Raw genomic sequence first — 16680 nt, forward strand, 5'->3', positions numbered from 1 at the left:
AGCTTCAGGAATAAAACACAACCTTTCAGTTAATTATAATTCACTGACCTGAGATCAGTTCAGACAAAAATGAATTCATTCAGATTCTTTTGTTCCACATTAATGAACCTTCAGCGTCTTATTATCTTTGACCTGCTTCAATCAGAAGAACTGGATCCTCTTTAGATGATTAAATGATGGTCACCTGAAGGTCACATGACTACAGGCTGTTAGCTTAGCATTGCTACGTAGCGGCTTAGCATTGCTATGTAGCATGCCTTGGTGACTGGTTTCCCTTAATGAATCATTAAATGATTGTAAACAAGAACCTCCTTGAACCGTATGAAGGTTCTATAATGTGTACAAGTTAAAGTCCTTTTGATCATTTTTCTTCTTATTGTGTCAGAAAGTCTGAAGACAACAATAAATAACAATAAATAATAATAAACACATGTTGACATCAGTTCAGAATAAAGCAGCAGCATCGAATCCTCCTGAAATCAAACCTTCAAACATCTGAGCTCTACGTCCTAAAGCTGCGTCCATCCAGTCCTTCAGCCACACCTTCATCACCTCCTCCTCCTCCTCCTCCTCCTCCTCACAGCAGACAGGAGATGGACACCTTGGTGGTGGAGTAGGGGACGGTGTCTGAAGGACAAAACACAGAAACTGGTTGAGGATCAGAGACGATGACGTCATGATCACTGATGAACGGGTTAGGGTCATGTGACCTCTGTCCTTCAGGGAGCTGATGTACGCCTCGATGAACTCCTTCTCTCTGCTGTCCTTCTTCTCCTCCTCCTCCCTCTGCTCCCTCCACCTCCTCCTCTTGTCCTTCTCTTTCTTCTTCCTCTCCTCCTCCTCCTTCTTCTTCTTGTCTTCAGTCGCTGGGTTGTCGTAGAGACGGATGAACCTGCAGCGGAGACGCAGAAAGGTGAGTGTGACGATGCTTCTGTGAGTGTGTGTTGTGTTGTGTTGTGTTGTGTTGTGTTGTGTTGTGTTGTGTACTTGATGTCAGGGCTGCTGCACAGTCTGGTGGGGGTACAGGTGAGCTCGTCTCCGCTGACGACGATCATCTTGAGCGTAGAGATGTTGGACAGACAGTGAGGCAGGTAGGTGAGACGGTTCTTATGGACGAACAGAGAGACGAGCTGCTCCAGCCTGTAGAGGACACACATAGTTAGCCTAGCTTAGCATCACAACACACCTGTGCTGCTTTAAATGTTTTTCAGACACATGTATGAGACGTGGACAGGTCTACCTGTGTATACCTGTACATACGTACCTGTCCATGTCCTGTGGCAGGTCAGTCAGCTGATTGTTGCTCAGGTCCAGCACCTGTAAGCTGCTCATCCTCAGAGAACAGATGGGGATCGACACAAACCTGTTCTCCGCGATGTCCAGGTGAACCAGCTGCTTCAGGCTGCCTCAGCTGCACACAGGTAACGCAGTGACATCATCAACACGCCCACGTCACCTTTAACGTGAGGCTACAGGCAACAGCTGATTAGCTTAGCATAAACACTCAAAGCTATTAGTGTCACTGTCAGTCAGAGGGTTAAAAAAAAAAATCACCTTCACCATGAAGATTCACCTCTACACACCTGTACACCTGTACATATCTACCTCTACACACCTCTACACACCTCTACACACCTGTACACCTGTACATATCTACATCTACACACCTGTACACACCTCTACACACCTCTACACACCTGTACACCTGTACATATCTACATCTACACACCTGTACACACCTGTACACCTGTACACACCTCTACACACCTCTACACACCTCTACACACCTGTACACCTGTACATATCTACCTCTACACACCTCTACACACCTCTACACACCTCTACACACCTGTACACCTGTACATATCTACATCTACACACCTGTACACACCTGTACACACCTGTACACACCTCTACACACCTCTACACACCTGTACACCTGTACATATCTACATCTACACACCTGTACACACCTGTACACCTGTACACACCTCTACACACCTCTACACACCTCTACACACCTGTACACCTGTACATATCTACCTCTACACACCTCTACACACCTCTACACACCTCTACACACCTGTACACCTGTACATATCTACCTCTACACACCTCTACACACCTCTACACACCTGTACACCTGTACATACCTACCTCTACACACCTGTACACACCTCTACACCTCTACACACCTGTACACACCTGTACACCTGTACACACCTCTACACACCTGTACACACCTGTACACCTGTACATATCTACCTGTACACACCTGTACACACCTCTACACACCTCTACACACCTCTACACACCTGTACACCTGTACATATCTACCTGTACACACCTCTACACACCTCTACACACCTCTACACACCTGTACACACCTGTACACCTGTACATATCTACCTGTACACACCTGTACACACCTCTACACACCTCTACACACCTCTACACACCTGTACACCTGTACATATCTACCTCCACACCTCTACACACCTCTACACACCTCTACACCTGTACATATCTACCTCCACACCTCTACACACCTCTACCTGTACTCACCTGTCCATCAGTCTCACCTCAAACGGCAGCTCTGACAGGTTGTAGTTTCCTGTGAGCTCCAGTCTCTCCAGGTTCTCACAGTCTCCGAGCTCTGGAGGAACCCTGGACAGACGGTTGTAGCTGACGTTCAGCTCCTTCAGCGCCGTCAGTTTACCTGAGGACACAGACGATGTTTACGATCACACCTGAACCGGTCTGACTCTGACGCATCCAGAGCTTCCCTCTCACCGATCTCAGGCGGCAGCTCTGTGATGGCGTTTTTGGGGATCTCCAGCACGGTGAGCTGGGTGAACAGAGGCAGGTAGTCGGGCAGGTGGCGGATCTTTGTCCCTCTGACGTGCCACTCCTTCAGGTAGGTCATCCACTGCAGCTCTCTGGGGAAGTCCTGCAACCAACGACTTATTACCACCTCAGCGTCACAGCGTCACGGCGTCTCAGCGTCTCAGCGTCAGACTAACAGAACGGTCAACTCACCGTCCAACGATCTCCATCCAGCTGGAAGATCAGTTTCCTCTGGTCTGGATCCTTCTGGTCCTGGTCCTGCTGGATGTCCTGATCCTGGTGCTGGTCGGCTTCTGACGACAACATCAACAAATACAGGTACATGTCAAACAGCACCATTTAACCTGAGTACACCTGAGTGTCCGTCATATCTACCTGTGTATGGCTGTATGTCCGTCAGCGTGGATCTCTCCAGGTAATGATGCAGCAGGTTGCGTTCGTTGGTCTTCAGACTCTTGCAGTAGATGCGATACTGCCACTGTTGGTCAATCCTACACAGACAGACGTGTTAATGAAGAAGGATCAGCAGCACAATACACCGCTCGTATCAGGTGTCAGTCGACAGGATGTTCCTGTTTATCGTCCAAACTCGTGACCTTTCTGCTCTCTGACCTCGTCCACCACGCCGCTCACGCTGGATATAAATAGCACGAGTGTGTTCATATTACTAAAATCAGCCGGGACGCTCATAGTTTATGATTAACAACAGACAGCTGTGTGTGACTCAGTCAAGTTAAATCATCTTATTTTGATCAGCTTTAGAAACCGTCAGCGTATAAACAGACTTTTACTTTAGTTCATGTAGGACGTCAATAAACAGGAGCAGATTCAGATTAATATAAATATGGGAGGTCCTCATGCAGAGCCCTGAGGAACGCCAGCAGGAGTAGAGAAGACAGAAAACCCTGAATCGTTGTCACCTTCATGTTCTGGTTCTGTTTTTAAGGTCGACTGATGGTCGCCCATTTTCTAGAGTCCAGCTGTGGAAATCCTTTCTGTCGGTCAGACTCATGTCTATAGTTCATGTTTCTGTCTGTGACGTCTGAGCTGAAGGTTCTGGTTCTGGACAAACTAAAGACCTTTAGAGCCTCCAACATCTTCTGGAAGTCGTGGCTCTTCTTTCCTTTTCTGCAGCTGAACATTTTCCAGGAGAGTTTGTGAGATCTTCTGGCTTCAAGCTGCTGATGTGTCCTGGAAAAACTACTGTCGAGGAGCTAAATGAGATTCATCATCGTCAGCTGCAGGACGAGAACGTAAACTAGAGAATCATCCACGTATGAGCTGACGAGAACATTCAGAGGTCCCCATACAGACCCCTGAGGTTCACCAGCATCAGTAGAGAAGAAATAACCTGAATGTCGTCATCATCTTCATCATCAGGTTCATCCTCATGTGATCAGACCCTCAGATCTGAATGTTTCTCGTCTTACCTGGGGAGGGCGCTCTTCTCGATCCTCTCCTGTTCCTTCCTCTGTCTCTGTTTCTGTTTCTTCACCCGGACCTCCCACAGTCCTCGGATCAGAGACAGATCGTAGACCGGGACGTCCACCTTCCTCTCCAGACCCATCTCTGCTGCTGAGGAGGTGGAGGAGGAGGAGGAGGAGGAGGAGGAGGAGGAAGAGGAAGAGGAAGAGGAGGAGGAGGAGGAGGAGGAGGAAGAGGAAGAGGAAGAGGAGGAGGAGGTGATCAGGGTCATTATGTTTACGAGCATCATTTATATCTTTAATAATCAAACTGAGACCAGAAGTAAACCAGGAGCTACACAACAGCTGCTTCATTGATAATTAAACAGATAGAAACTAAATGAATCTGATCCAACATGGCCGACCTGGTCTCTGAATGAGTCCTGTCTCTAATTAATCTCTGTGATAATAACGACCTGTCACATGACCTGGTTTAATCAGATTCTTCATAAACCAAAGAGAAGAAGGAACTCTACTTCCCATGAGCCACCATCACGGTTCGTCTGATAAACTCCTCCCTGTCTCTCTGCTGTCAATCAAACCTGAGACTTTGACATGTGTCTTACCTGTGTGTCCTGCCGTCCGTCCACTGTCTCCGTCTTGTTTACCGACACTGAGACGCTCACTGGGCTGTGATCTGACCCTGTGACTGTGTTTCTTCTATTTTTACCAGCTGAGATGAGTCACATGACGCCAGAGCCCCCGGAGCCCGCCGGTAGCCCCCGGTAGCTACGCTGGGCGTCATTAGAAACTAGAGAAGCTACTGCTTCACATGGAGCTAACCAGCTAGCCTCAGCTAACCAGCTAGCCTCAGCTAACAGAGACAACACACAGATAAACTTTAAATGTCTCAGTCTTCATGTCAGAGTTTCTTCTTCTTCTGTCTCAATGTTTCATCAAAACCAAAAACAACTGACAACAAATGTAACTGATCTAGTTTTATTATCTTCTGTCCTTTAGAGTCTATCACATGATTCTACATCAACTATCAGACACAATGTTACCAGGGTCCACAGAGACCGGGGTCCACAGAGACCGGGGTCCATAGAGACCGGCTCCATAGAGACCAGGGTCCATAGAGACCGGGGTCCATAGAGACCAGGGTCTTGAACATGGTCCTGGTTCCAGAAGCCTTGAGCTTCAGATGTTAAAGTTCAGTTGATACAAAAAATCCCAGAAGAAAAAAATCTTGATTTATTGGTTTTTATTTTTAATTGTGAGTAAAACTGAGTCAGAGAATCTTTTCATTAAATCAAGTCAAAGTGAACGTGACCCAACCAATGACCTGAAGCAGCTGCTTTTTATTTAAAGTGTAAATCTATAAATATCTGACTCTGAACACAATGTAAAGACATTTCCACCACATGAGCTCAGCCTCTGTAAATAAATACAGACAGAGTCTAGAGCTCTAGAGCTGAAGGTAGGACATAGTTTAGTTTGATTATTTATAATATTTACAGAAACGTCACAAGAGTTTTTATTTTTCCTGTCGAACAAAAGCAGTTTTTGACTAAACTGAGTTTTATCACATGAAGATAAATGAATTATTTCTGTAATTAAACTTTAGTATCAGGTGATTTACTGGAGCTTTATTAATGATTAAAACGAGCTCTAATTAATCTATAATAATATAACACCTGTGTTAAGGCTGTGGTCTACAGGTGATTAAAGTCAATAAATATCACAACATTTATGATTAGTTGTAAAAAGGAGTCAGGAAGAATTAATATCTAATAAAATAAATAAATACTGCTGTAGTTCTGCTGCTCGTCCACATGAGGGCGCTGTGAGTCAGGAAGAAGATCTGGATCCTCTGATGAAGCTGAGATGATTGATGATGGATTCTCCTGATTGGAGATTTTAAGACAGTTTATGTCTTTATCCATGAGTCTGATTTATTTTTGTAGTGAGACATCTTCACATTTAAATGTTGAAGTTCTGCTTCAGTCATCACGTCCTTTATAAAGATGTTTGTTTCCTCACCAGGAAACTGCACCTGAATGCAGCACAGCCACCGACCAGCTGATTCATCAATAACTCTCCTCACCAGCAGGAGGCAGTGTTCTGGATTCATCAGTCAGGAGAGGAAACAGGAGGCGCGACTGTTAGCTGGAGGCTAGGAGGAGCTGCTGTTAGCTGGAGGCTAGGAGGAGCTACTGTTAGCTGGAGGCTAGGGGGCGCTACTGTTAGCTGGAGGCTAGGAGGAGCTGCTGTTAGCTGGGAGGCTAGGAGGAGCTGCTGTTAGCTGGAGGCTAGGAGGAGCTACTGTTAGCTGGAGGCTAGGGGGCGCTACTGTTAGCTGGAGGCTAGGAGGAGCTGCTGTTAGCTGGGAGGCTAGGAGGAGCTGCTGTTAGCTGGAGGCTAGGAGGCGCTACTGTTAGCTAGGAGGCTAGGAGGAGCTGCTGTTAGCTGGGAGGCTAGGAGGAGCTGCTGTTAGCTAGGAGGCTAGGAGGAGCTGCTGTTAGCTGGAGGCTATTAGGAGCTGCTGTTAGCTGGAGGCTAGGAGGAGCTGCTGTTAGCTGGAGGCTAGGAGGCGCTACTGTTAGCTGGGAGGCTAGGAGGCGCTACTGTTAGCTGGAGGCTAGGAGGAGCTGCTGTTAGCATGAGGCTAGGCGCTACTGTTAGCTGGAGGCTAGGAGGCGCTACTGTTAGCTGGAGGCTATTAGGAGCTACTGTTAGCTGGAGGCTATTAGGAGCTGCTGTTAGCTGGAGGCTAGGAGGCGCTACTGTTAGCTGGAGGCTAGGAGGAGCTACTGTTAGCTGGAGGCTAGGAGGAGCTACTGTTAGCATGAGGCTAGGCGCTACTGTTAGCTGGAGGCTAGGAGGCGCTACTGTTAGCTGGAGGCTATTAGGAGCTACTGTTAGCTGGAGGCTATTAGGAGCTGCTGTTAGCTGGAGGCTAGGAGGCGCTACTGTTAGCTGGAGGCTAGGAGGAGCTACTGTTAGCTGGAGGCTAGGCGCTACTGTTAGCTGGAGGCTAGGAGGAGCTACTGTTAGCTGGAGGCTAGGAGGAGCTACTGTTAGCCGGAGGCTAGGCGCTACTGTTAGCTGGAGGCTAGGAGGAGCTACTGTTAGCTGGAGGCTAGGAGGCGCTACTGTTAGCTGGAGGCTATTAGGAGCTACTGTTAGCTGGAGGCTATTAGGAGCTGCTGTTAGCTGGAGGCTAAGAGGCGCTACTGTTAGCTGGAGGCTAGGAGGAGCTACTGTTAGCTGGAGGCTAGGCGCTACTGTTAGCTGGAGGCTAGGAGGAGCTACTGTTAGCTGGAGGCTAGGAGGAGCTACTGTTAGCCGGAGGCTAGGCGCTACTGTTAGCTGGAGGCTAGGAGGAGCTACTGTTAGCTGGAGGCTATTAGGAGCTACAGTTAGCTGGAGGCTATTAGGAGCTGCTGTTAGCTGGAGGCTAAGAGGCGCTACTGTTAGCTGGAGGCTAGGAGGAGCTACTGTTAGCTGGAGGCTAGGCGCTACTGTTAGCTGGAGGCTAGGAGGAGCTACTGTTAGCTGGAGGCTAGGAGGAGCTACTGTTAGCTGGAGGCTAGGCGCTACTGTTAGCTGGAGGCTAGGAGGAGCTACTGTTAGCTGGAGGCTAGGAGGCGCTACTGTTAGCTGGAGGCTATTAGGAGCTACTGTTAGCTGGAGGCTATTAGGAGCTGCTGTTAGCTGGAGGCTAAGAGGCGCTACTGTTAGCTGGAGGCTAGGAGGAGCTACTGTTAGCTGGAGGCTAGGAGGAGCTACTGTTAGCATGAGGCTAGGCGCTACTGTTAGCTGGAGGCTAGGAGGCGCTACTGTTAGCTGGAGGCTATTAGGAGCTACTGTTAGCTGGAGGCTATTAGGAGCTGCTGTTAGCTGGGAGGCTAGGAGGAGCTGCTGTTAGCTAGGAGGCTAGGAGGAGCTGCTGTTATCTGGAGGCTATTAGGAGCTGCTGTTAGCTGGAGGCTAGGAGGAGCTGCTGTTAGCTGGAGGCTAGGAGGCGCTACTGTTAGCTGGGAGGCTAGGAGGCGCTACTGTTAGCTGGAGGCTAGGAGGAGCTACTGTTAGCATGAGGCTAGGCGCTACTGTTAGCTGGAGGCTAGGAGGCGCTACTGTTAGCTGGAGGCTATTAGGAGCTACTGTTAGCTGGAGGCTATTAGGAGCTGCTGTTAGCTGGAGGCTAGGAGGCGCTACTGTTAGCTGGAGGCTAGGAGGAGCTACTGTTAGCTGGAGGCTAGGAGGAGCTACTGTTAGCATGAGGCTAGGCGCTACTGTTAGCTGGAGGCTAGGAGGCGCTACTGTTAGCTGGAGGCTATTAGGAGCTACTGTTAGCTGGAGGCTATTAGGAGCTGCTGTTAGCTGGAGGCTAGGAGGCGCTACTGTTAGCTGGAGGCTAGGAGGAGCTACTGTTAGCTGGAGGCTAGGCGCTACTGTTAGCTGGAGGCTAGGAGGAGCTACTGTTAGCTGGAGGCTAGGAGGAGCTACTGTTAGCCGGAGGCTAGGCGCTACTGTTAGCTGGAGGCTAGGAGGAGCTACTGTTAGCTGGAGGCTAGGAGGCGCTACTGTTAGCTGGAGGCTATTAGGAGCTACTGTTAGCTGGAGGCTATTAGGAGCTGCTGTTAGCTGGAGGCTAAGAGGCGCTACTGTTAGCTGGAGGCTAGGAGGAGCTACTGTTAGCTGGAGGCTAGGCGCTACTGTTAGCTGGAGGCTAGGAGGAGCTACTGTTAGCTGGAGGCTAGGAGGAGCTACTGTTAGCCGGAGGCTAGGCGCTACTGTTAGCTGGAGGCTAGGAGGAGCTACTGTTAGCTGGAGGCTATTAGGAGCTACTGTTAGCTGGAGGCTATTAGGAGCTGCTGTTAGCTGGAGGCTAAGAGGCGCTACTGTTAGCTGGAGGCTAGGAGGAGCTACTGTTAGCTGGAGGCTAGGCGCTACTGTTAGCTGGAGGCTAGGAGGAGCTACTGTTAGCTGGAGGCTAGGAGGAGCTACTGTTAGCTGGAGGCTAGGCGCTACTGTTAGCTGGAGGCTAGGAGGAGCTACTGTTAGCTGGAGGCTAGGAGGCGCTACTGTTAGCTGGAGGCTATTAGGAGCTACTGTTAGCTGGAGGCTATTAGGAGCTGCTGTTAGCTGGAGGCTAAGAGGCGCTACTGTTAGCTGGAGGCTAGGAGGAGCTACTGTTAGCTGGAGGCTAGGCGCTACTGTTAGCTGGAGGCTAGGAGGAGCTACTGTTAGCTGGAGGCTAGGAGGAGCTACTGTTAGCCGGAGGCTAGGCGCTACTGTTAGCTGGAGGCTAGGAGGAGCTACTGTTAGCTGGAGGCTATTAGGAGCTACTATTAGCTGGGAGGCTAGGAGGCGCTGTACAACCAGTCCAGACTCTGTCTCAGGGTAGGGGTCTGCGTTGTGTTCAGGGTCCAGGGGATGTGTTCTGTATGGGACGGTCCTCACAGAGATAGAACCCTGAGTTTGTGTGTTTGTTGTCTGACATTTCAAACCTCTCTGGACCTGGTGTTTCTGTCCTTCTGTCTCTGTGAGGACTCTGACTGACAGCATGCATCCCTGGATCCTTACGTCATGTTCATGGGTCTATGTGTGTGTGTACAGGTGTGTGTACAGGTGTGTGTACAGGTGTGTTTACAGGTGTGTGTACAGGTGTGTGTACAGGTGTGTTTACAGGTGTGTGTGCAGGTGAACCCCTATCATCTGAATCTAAATGTAACCGTTTCATTTTATTTTCAGTCATATTTTTGACGTTAACTTCTGGTGACATAAATGAATGTAGATGATTCTCATTAACTGAAACCACAGAACGAGCTGAAGACGTCTCTCTGGCTTCACGCTGCTGTTTTTATCTGATTAATATCAGCCAAGGTCACGACCTCAGGTCTGGGTGTGTGTGTTGTGTGTGTGTGTGTGTGTGTGTGTGTCAGAGTTTCTAGTTTCTGGTGATGTCATGGACATGTGTGTGTGGAGGCCGTGAACTTTACAACATGGTTTACGAGTGTGTGTGTGTGTGTGTGTGTGTCTCCATCTGTTCATCCATCACTGTGAGGACCCAGACTGTGTTAGCTTAGCATCCAGGTTAGCCGTTATTAGCTACTTGAAGCGCGGAGCGGCCATGTTGGATTTATATTTTTTCAGATGTTGTTGTGTTTAATGTTCTTCATGTGAGCGGCGCCCTCTGGTGGAGCTGATGAAGTTAACGAGTTGATTCACGTTCAGACACGGTGGAGGAGGAGGAGTTAATACGTTGTAATTTAATTACACAGACATTTTATAAAATGTCAGAAGAAAATGCTGATTATGGTTCTAACGTCCTCATCCTTACACTGTCTATTTTCTATGCTAAGTTAGCCGTTTGTTAGCTTGCTAACTGTTAGCCGTTTGTTGGCTTGCTAACTGTTAGCTGTTGGTTGGCTTGCTAACTGTTAGCCGTTGGTTAGCTTGCTAACTGTTAGCCGTTGGTTAGCTTGCTAACTGTTAGCCGTTGGTTAGCTTGCTAACTGTTAGCCGTTGGTTAGCTTGCTAACTGTTAGCTCTGGAGTCAGTTTTTAGTTTCTTATTGGAGCTCAGAAGATCAAACTGTCTTTTAACTGGAACTTAAAGTCTGATGGATGTTTATCTGTTTGTGGCAGAAAGAAGAAAAGAAAAAGAACGACAGAGTCCTTTAGAGACCAGAGGGACAGACGAGGACAGAGACATTTGACTCTGCAACGACAAACTCAACATCTGGAAACAAAAGAAGAAGAAGCGACTGGTTTTACTGGAAAATCCCAGAAAACAGGAGAAGTTTTCTTTGTCTCTCGTCCTGAATGTGTCCTAGAAGACGACTAAGATGTCTCCATGTCTCCATGTCTCTGTCCACTCGTCCTGTTGTGCTGTTTGTTCATATAAACCTGTTGTCATCACGTATGTGATGAGCGTGATGGAATGAAGAACCTGCTGAGAGAATCTAGAGCCAATCAGACGTGAAACCTCAGCTCAGTCCACAATAAAACACGTCTATAAATAATTTCATTCACACCTCTGAGCTGTCCCTCCATCCTCCCGTCTCTCTCAGTCTGTTCATCATGTCTCGGTCTCTACGGTCCAGATAAATCCAGAGTATTAAAGTTGCTGAGCGACGCCGGCGGACGAGCTAAGACTCTGATTAACTGGCTGCTCGGCTCTTCACATGTAAAACGTTTATTATCATCCACCCTGACGACGAGGCTGCGGCTCCCAACCAAGGTTTGTCCTTTAGAAAATATCTCAAACATCAGAGTTTATCTGTTGGAACAAACTCCAGTTAAAGGTTAGTTTATTATTCCTTTATAGTTTATATTTATATTTATATTTGCTCTGCTTCTCAGTAAAAGTAGAAAAGTCTCAGCCTGTTTTTAGATGTGATGAGATGAGGAGGGTTTATAAAGAGCTTAAACTATGAGCTGTGTACATTAATGTAGTTTATAATGATTTATTACAATAAAGAGAGTAAGATAAGAGTTATGAAAATAGTTCTAACTCCTTCATTTAACTAACAGGCTGAAACATTCTGTGTTTCTATTTATTAACTCATTCATCAGCGCTGTGGTCACTAGTCTGATGTCAGTTAGAGATCAGTTATGGATCAGACTGATCTTTATCATCGAGGAGAAGTCAGACGTAAACACGTTAACAGCTGTGGAGGTTTAATCAACATCAGGATCCACTGAGGGAGACGACGTTTAAGGTTAAACTTTGTTTTTAAACTGGTTTAAAGTTAAACGTTGTTTGCATCAGTTTAAAAAGCTTGAATCAATCTCAGATCATTTCATTTTCTCTTTACTCTCAGTGAAGCTGCGTTAGTAGAGTCATTGTTCACTGACTTTGATTAAATCTTCCTCATCAACGTCCACATTAGAGTCAGCTGGAGGACAGAGTGATCCCAAACAGAGAAGAACCAGTGGAAGACACCTGGTCTCACCTGCTCTCACCTGGTCTCACCTGTCCATCCACCTGGTCTTAATCTAAATGTGTCTCCACATGCGTCCCCAGCCAGCACTTGAGATCTGATCTCAGTTTGTGTGTCTGTAAATCAGCAGCGCCATCATGTGGTCAGTAGAATATTGTAGCAGCTGCTGTCTCTAATGGATCTCTACCTAGCGCTGGATCAGAACCATCAACAGCTGCTGGTTGCCTTGGAGACATGATCCAGATGTTGGAACAAGATGGAAAGACTCTCACATGTTAAGATCTGATTTATCTCCTGAGTTGATTCTAGTTCAGATTAGTTTCTAGTTTAGTTTGGTTCTCAGCTCCAAGACCAGAATCTTTTAAAAGGCTCTCATTACTAATGAACAGACATCACTGATTCATGTGATCATTTCTACTAGTGGTTGAATGAAGGAGTTAAACTCCTCTTCCTCAGATCAGCCCTCTAGAGACCAGATCAGTGTTCACCCTGGACCTGTTTAAAATGGATGGATGTTAAACCAGGTCTAACCCGGGTCAGGCCTGCTTGTTGTTGTCTTGTAAACTTTAAGATCCTCTCAGTGTGTTGGTTGGTTGTGTTTAATGACTTTAAACCAGATATTAGAGCCATTTGTGTATATTTGGTTTGATTATTATTATCATTTGAACTGGAGCATAACTGTTTAGATGAAGTTTACAATTTAATTTGACTGTTCTGATTATTCATTGTTGTGATGCCGCCTCCCAGGAAATGAGGACAAAAGGGGAGAGTGGCACAGGTGTCTCAGATGAGACAGGGGAGAGCCATAATGTTTTTTGACCGCTCTTCTTTTTGTTTTTGTTCTTGTTTTTTCTTCTTAATGATAATGGTTGTGGACACTGAGAACCAGACGCAAATAAAACGCCGTATATAACTCAAAAGAGGCAGTGATTGTTTTTACTTGGAGCGCGTCATGACCACAGCGAACCCCTGAACAAAGAACGGCGTCTAGAAGCCGGTTGCCAGTTAAAACGCCGAAACACCAGAGTTTGTTGAAACAAAGCAATGCTGCCTCCTATCAGCAGCATCAGTTGTAGGATCAGTTGCAGCAACCTCAGGATGACGGTGTTTCTCTGTTGTGTTGCTTCAGATGAACTTGGCTCTGATCCACGACCGACTTCACATCAAGACGTTCTGGGAGAAGAGGATCAATGACGAGGGTCAACATGCTGAGAACGAAGAGAGGAGGAGGAACAGGAGCGCCCTCAAAAAGTCAGTAACGTCCCACAGCTATATATATATCTATATATCTCTATACGTCAGCTGTCTGTCAATAGGCCAGACTTTATCTCCACCACGGATTGGTCGATTTGAATGACATCATCATTAGAGCCAATAGAATCCACCAGAGTGAGACGTTAGCACTGTTAGCCAACCAGAAGGCACGGCTAGGAATGACGGGAGGATGTGAGCGTAACACAGGAAGTAGGAGGAACATGTGTCATCATGGATAAGATGAAAACAGCTGAGAGATTCTGTTGTTGTTGTTGTTGTTGTTGTTGTTGTTGTTGTTGTTGTCGTCTCATGTCTCTGTTGCTGCTTCCTGCTGACACCGTGTTGGTGTTAACTCCATAAAGATCTGTAGGTGAGTTCAGTTCTACATGTAAAACGGGTCAAAAACTCACTGAGCATCAGACCATCAGAACATCAGACATCCCATCATGCATCACTTCGAGCCGTAGCAGTAGTTGTTGAGACTCGTCTCTTTAACGTTTACTGACTGCTCTTTAATCACCAACTGTCCTTCTTCATATCGTCTCTGGACTCTTGACGTCTTCGTTGTCTCTGATCCAGACAGAGACTCAGACTCAGCTGAGGACCAAACGTCTGTTTCCAGAGTGAATGTTGTTGTGGACATGTGACCGTCGGGACAGATAGACACTTCTAAAAACAGAGCGTCCCGTTACAAACAGTCTCGTCTCTCAGCGAGCTGCAGGACATACCGGGACGAGCACACGGTCTCCTCCCTCGCCCAGCGTCCGGCCGCTGAAGGCCTCAGATAGGATGAACGCTAACGAGTGGAAACATCAGGCGGACGGTACCTGAACTCACCTCAGCCCTGAGACACGAGAAACACAAACACGTCCCAGAGGTTCACGGCTGTGAGGGGTGTCTCTGGTTCTGCTTTAATCAGGATGATCAGATTTACTCAGCAGAGGAAACGTCCACAAACATCTGAGCAGCGTCCACAAACATCCTACTCCTCCTTCTCCTTCTACTCCTTCTTCTACTCCTTCTCCTTCTACTCCTACTACTCCTTCTCCTTCTACTCCTCCTACTCCTCCTTCTCCTTCTACTCCTTCTTCTACTCCTTCTCCTTCTACTCCTACTACTCCTTCTCCTTCTTCTCCTTCTACTCCTCCTTCTCCTTCTACTCCTTCTACTCCTCCTTCTCCTTCTACTCCTTCTACTCCTTCTACTCCTTGTACTCCTTCTTCTTCTACTCCTTCTTCTACTCCTTCTACTCCTCCTTTTTCTTCTTCTTCTTCTACTCCTTCTTCTTCTACTCCTTCCTCTCCTTCTACTCCTTCTACTACTCCTTCTCCTTCTACCCCTTCTTCTTCTACTCCTTCTACTCCTTCTTCTTTTAGTTCTACTTTTTCTTCTTCTACTACTTTTTTCTTCTTCCTCTTCTTCTCCTTCAGAATGTCTCACCCTGGGTGTCTTGTGGTCTGTGGACATGCAGTCAGAGACATGTTGGACACGTTGGACATGTTGGTAGTTTTAATCAGATCAGTGAGGACTGATGTCCTGGCGTCCCTCCGGCAGCAGCAGCCTCAGCTGATTATTTATATCTCAACACTTTCTGCCGGCTTCCATCACTCGTCGCTCTGAGATTATCGCCTCGTCGCTCCGCTCTCGTTTTTCCAGTCACACATAACAGACACAATTAGTGAGAAGCAGGGTGGGGACGGGGGACGGCGGGGGGGCGGGATGCTGCAGAGTTCAGGGGTACATGGTAATGAGATAGCTGGGGGATTAGGAGGTACACGATCAGGATGGGAGTGGGATTAAGGAGACAGGGTAATGGAGAGCAGGAGGATTAGAGAGGAGGAGGAGGACAGTCCTGAACTGATAGAGTACAAGAAGATGTCCAAGATGTCTCCATGTCCACATGGATTTAAGACATTTAAAAAATCTGCAGATGAATCAGTCAGAGAGACGTCTGGGACATCCACACTGAGGTCTCCTCTTCCTCCTCCTCTTCCTCCTCCTTCTGCTGTCTCTGTCTGTCTGTCACTCTGTCTGTCTCTCTGTCTCTGTCTCTCTGTCTGTCTCTGTCTGTCTCTGTCTCTGTCCGTCTCTCTGTCTCTCTCTGTCTCTCTGTCTCTTTCTGTCTCTGTCTGTCTCTCTCTGTCGCTGTCTCTCTCTGTCTCTGTCCGTCTCTGTCACTCTGTCTGTCTTTCTGTCTCTTTCTGTCTCTGTCTGTCTGTCACTCTGTCTGTCTCTCTCTCTGTCTGTCTCTGTCTGTCTCTGTCTCTCTCTCTGTCTGTCTCTCTGTCTGTCTCTCTCTGTGTCTCTGTCTCTGTCTGTCTCTCTGTCTGTCTCTCTGTCTCTGAGGTCAGGTGGATTATCAGCAGCTGAAAGAACAAATGGAATAATCCCAGAGTCTCGTCTGGAAGGTGATGAAGAGACGTCGAGGACAGCTGGACAGGATCAGGTTCCACATGGACTCTGGACCAGAGCGTCTCTACTGTCTCTGTCCTCGTCTCTGGTTTATTTACCATCTCGTCCAGACACACACATCTGTCCTCGTGTCTTTGTGAGGACACAGTAAATAGTCCTCTGCAGCGTCTCTTCTTCAGGTCTTTCCTCAGCGTTGGTCACATGATCGTTTCCTCTGAGACACAGATCCAGACTTCGTCCACAGATTCATCCGCTGCTGAAAGTAGTCCCCTGGTTTAACGGCTTCCTGTTTGTGTCCTCAGGCTGAGGGAGGAGTGGGTGGTCCGTCTGGAGAACCGAACCAAACACCTGAAGAGCCTCAACGACAACTACGTGAGGAAGATGAAGACGGAGAAGACGTCCCAGCAGACATGAGGAGGAGGACGAGCGTCTGATTCTCACTGAGCTGTTCAATAAAGAGACGGATTCTTGTTGTCGACGTCTGAACTCGTTTCTTTGTTTCCTCTGGGTCAGGGTTCATGCTCCGCCCACAGCCCTTCAGCTGTTTACTGCTAATGTTAGCATGCTAGCAGGCTAAACTACCAGGCTAACAGGCTAAAGACCTCCACTCCTCGTCATCAACACCTGCGTCAAACTCCTGTAGTAAACCATCTGATCCTGCTCATCTGCCCCCTGCTGGATGTATCCAGCCTCTGCACTCACTAGCTTTGGGCAGCCGTTTCCAAAATGGCCGCCTTCATGGACTGAATGCTTCATCAGAAATCTTTACAAAGGAAGGAAAGGTATTTTTTATTTTTTCAGTTCGTCTTT

The 16680-nt window shown here is 47.6% G+C and overlaps 2 protein-coding genes across 2 annotated transcripts; one reads left to right on the forward strand and one right to left on the reverse strand.

Annotated features, from left to right (window-relative positions):
• Positions 1-506: 506 nt before the first annotated feature.
• Positions 507-4414, reverse strand: lrrc2 (leucine rich repeat containing 2; the record flags this gene model as incomplete). The annotated part of the gene is given in 9 exon segments (XM_084551084.1): positions 507-627; positions 711-892; positions 988-1140; positions 1265-1402; positions 2566-2723; positions 2726-2950; positions 3040-3140; positions 3202-3338; positions 4278-4414. Coding segments are annotated over 9 exon segments (1281 nt in total). The 3' UTR covers positions 507-577.
• An 8856-nt stretch (positions 4415-13270) lies between these two features.
• Positions 13271-16606, forward strand: LOC311492392 (protein FAM240B). Its single transcript, XM_084550656.1, has 2 exons — positions 13271-13455; positions 16173-16606. The coding sequence occupies exons 1-2, from the start codon at positions 13334-13336 to the stop codon at positions 16282-16284; spliced, it is 234 nt and encodes a 77-aa protein (XP_084406782.1). The 5' UTR covers positions 13271-13333; the 3' UTR covers positions 16285-16606.
• The last annotated feature ends 74 nt before the right edge of the window (positions 16607-16680 follow it).

This window comes from Chelon labrosus (genome assembly GCF_963514085.1).
Source record: "Chelon labrosus genome assembly, chromosome: 9".
Taxonomy (NCBI): Eukaryota; Metazoa; Chordata; class Actinopteri; order Mugiliformes; family Mugilidae; genus Chelon; species Chelon labrosus.

What these genes read in the sequence shown, in the direction of transcription:
- LOC311492392 (XM_084550656.1), top strand. Translation starts at nt 13,334, where the DNA reads ATGAACTTGGCTCTGATCCACGACCGACTTCACATCAAGACGTTCTGG. An exon ending in AACAGGAGCGCCCTCAAAAA is followed by an intron (nt 13,456 to 16,172) that starts GTCAGTAACGTC and finishes TTGTGTCCTCAG; the next exon opens with GCTGAGGGAGGAGTGGGTGG.